General features: G+C 54.2%; 1 protein-coding gene across 1 annotated transcript; it reads left to right on the top strand.

Annotated features, from left to right (window-relative positions):
• The first annotated feature begins 254 nt into the window (after positions 1–254).
• Pou4f2 (POU class 4 homeobox 2) lies at positions 255–1906 on the top strand. Its single transcript, XM_059262640.1, has 2 exons — positions 255–539; positions 965–1906. Exons 1-2 carry the CDS (start codon positions 255–257, stop codon positions 1904–1906), a joined length of 1227 nt encoding a protein of 408 aa, XP_059118623.1.
• The last annotated feature ends 1013 nt before the right edge of the window (positions 1907–2919 follow it).

Genomic DNA, 2919 nt, shown 5'->3' with positions numbered 1-2919 from the left:
ACGAGCTGGGGCACTTTGGGGCGCTGTCTGAAGCCAGCGCCACCCCGAGCAGGGCAACAGCTCCGACAGACCCAGCAGGAGACGCAGGAGCCGAGCTAGCTTCCGGGACTCGGCCAGCAGAGCCGGGAGACGGTGGCAGCGGAGCATAACTTTGTAGTGCTGTCTCCTCTATTGCTCCCGCCGGGCACTTCTCCAGAGGGTCCAGGTAGCTGGGGCCAGTGTGTGCCAGCAACCAGCGCGCCCCGCAAGGGAGGATGATGATGATGTCCCTAAACAGCAAGCAGGCGTTCAGCATGCCCCACGCGGGCAGCCTGCACGTGGAGCCCAAGTACTCGGCGCTGCACAGCGCCTCCCCGGGCTCCTCTGCGTCCGCTGCGCCCTCGGCGAGTTCCCCCAGCAGCTCCAGCAATGCGGGCGGCGGCGGTGGCGGTGGCGGAGGCGGCGGAGGCCGGAGCAGCAGTTCCAGCAGCAGCGGCAGCGGCGGCGGCGGCGGCGGGGGCTCTGAGGCGATGCGGAGAGCTTGTCTTCCAACCCCACCGGTGCGTATGTCTGCATAATCACCGCTTAAAGGCACATTTTGACAGCCCCCTTTATCTGCTTGATGTTTTTTTCATGTCTGCACAGCAAATCACCCCACACCTCCAACCAATCCCCCCTCTCTTAAGTATTCAGCGGGTCTTGCCTTTCATATTAATTTTTATGACCTGGGATGCTGCCTGTGCGCGTGTTGTGTTGTGTTGTGTTTTCTGCGGTTCACTTTCCTCCCCCTACACCTTGGCTTCTCGCGGAGGCTTTCCTTCTCTCCTCACTGCTGAGTTTCAGGATCATTGTCGTTATTATTATTTTAACGTTCTGGGAATGTTGTAGGCGCGGTGGCGGTGGCGAGCCCTGGGCTGACGCTTCCGGAGAGCGCGCGCACAATTCCCAGCTGAGCGTAATGTGTGCCTTCTACTTACAATTGCAGAGCAATATATTCGGCGGGCTGGATGAGAGTCTGCTGGCCCGTGCCGAGGCTTTGGCCGCCGTAGACATCGTCTCCCAAAGTAAGAGCCACCACCACCATCCGCCCCACCACAGTCCCTTCAAGCCGGACGCCACTTATCACACCATGAACACCATCCCGTGCACGTCGGCAGCCTCCTCTTCATCTGTGCCCATCTCGCACCCGTCCGCGCTGGCAGGCACCCACCACCACCACCATCACCATCACCATCACCACCACCAGCCGCACCAGGCTCTGGAGGGCGAGCTGCTGGAGCACCTGAGCCCCGGGCTGGCCCTGGGAGCCATGGCGGGCCCGGACGGAACCGTGGTGTCCACTCCTGCTCACGCACCGCACATGGCCACCATGAACCCCATGCACCAAGCAGCTCTGAGCATGGCCCACGCGCACGGGCTGCCCTCGCACATGGGCTGCATGAGCGACGTGGATGCAGACCCGCGGGACCTGGAGGCGTTCGCCGAGCGCTTCAAGCAGCGACGCATCAAGCTGGGAGTGACCCAGGCAGATGTGGGTTCGGCACTGGCCAACCTCAAGATCCCAGGCGTGGGCTCACTCAGCCAGAGCACCATCTGCAGGTTCGAGTCTCTCACGCTGTCGCACAACAACATGATCGCGCTTAAGCCCATCCTGCAGGCATGGCTGGAGGAGGCCGAGAAATCCCACCGCGAGAAGCTCACCAAGCCCGAGCTCTTCAACGGTGCGGAGAAGAAGCGCAAGCGCACGTCCATCGCAGCGCCAGAGAAGCGCTCCCTGGAAGCGTACTTCGCCATCCAACCAAGGCCCTCCTCCGAGAAGATCGCGGCCATCGCGGAGAAGCTCGATCTCAAGAAAAACGTGGTACGCGTCTGGTTCTGCAACCAGAGGCAGAAACAGAAGAGAATGAAATACTCCGCCGGCATTTAGGGACCCTTCTCCAGGCCGGCCGTTTCCCTTCGTCCTCTCCTTTCTTTTCCCTCTTTCTCTCTGCCCCTTTTCTTTCTACTTTGGCTATCAGAAACAATTCCGGTAAATGTGAACCCAGAACAAGTCAGGAGCAAGGGAGCGAGCAGCTGAGCTCACATTAGAGAGAATGCGAGCGGGTTCCTGCAAAGTGAAGAAAAACAAAAGATGGAATTTGCCAAGTTGTAGCAGACTTGTTCCTTTTAACTGCACCTAGGCTGCTCGGCTTCGTCAAAGGAAGCGTGGAGCTGGCTGTCAGCGGGAAGGCGGAGGGCCAAGCTTTTGAAAACCTCGCAAGAACGAGCAAGTAAGATTTGTTTTTATTCTTACAGACGTCACCCTTGTTCACGTTTAAAAGTACACTTTGCAGCTATTTTTCAGAAATAGAAATTGATTCAGGACTGAAACTCGAAGCTAGAGTTGATGCTTAATGTGATATGATAGAGACATCTCTAAAATATTTTGAATTAAAAAAGATGGCAGATTTTCTGCGTTTACACTGTATATTATATATATATTTTTATTGTGGTTCTTACCACTTTCTTCCCAATCTGAAGTGTTAATGCTTAAGGAAGGAGTTGGCGCCTGCTGTGTGTGTTCACTGATCTTGACAGCTATTATTAGATTATTGCCGAACAACCCTCTGTAAATTATTAATTTATCTCTCTGGCAACTTAATTTCGTGCACATACTAATTAATTAAACTTCTTTAATCTGAAAAATAAAACCGGGAGATAGGTACAGCTGGTGATGCTCAAACATTTCTTCTTTTATGAGTTTGCTGGTTTTTTACAGCTTCCCTCTTGGACTGTGTTCGCTTTAGCCTATTTGTATATTCTCACTTTGAATGAAGGTCGTTTTCCCTTTGTTTTAACTGGTAGTGTTCTGATTTGTGAGTTGACACTCGGTAATGGATGTCTTAATCGTGTAGACCTGACTCACCGTCCGAAGTCTTGTTTACTTCCTTACATATTTAA

Source organism: Peromyscus eremicus, chromosome 5 (assembly GCF_949786415.1).
Source record: "Peromyscus eremicus chromosome 5, PerEre_H2_v1, whole genome shotgun sequence".
Lineage (NCBI taxonomy): Eukaryota > Metazoa > Chordata > Mammalia > Rodentia > Cricetidae > Peromyscus > Peromyscus eremicus.
The sequence above is the reverse complement of the archived record's forward strand: the minus strand, read 5'-3'. Positions and strand labels throughout refer to the sequence as shown.

Excerpts from the sequence above, each read along its gene's own strand:
- Pou4f2 (XM_059262640.1), top strand. The coding sequence starts at position 255 with ATGATGATGATGTCCCTAAACAGCAAGCAGGCGTTCAGCATGCCCCAC. Across the intron at positions 540-964 it reads CTTGTCTTCCAACCCCACCG|AGCAATATATTCGGCGGGCT; the intron begins GTGCGTATGTCT and ends TTACAATTGCAG.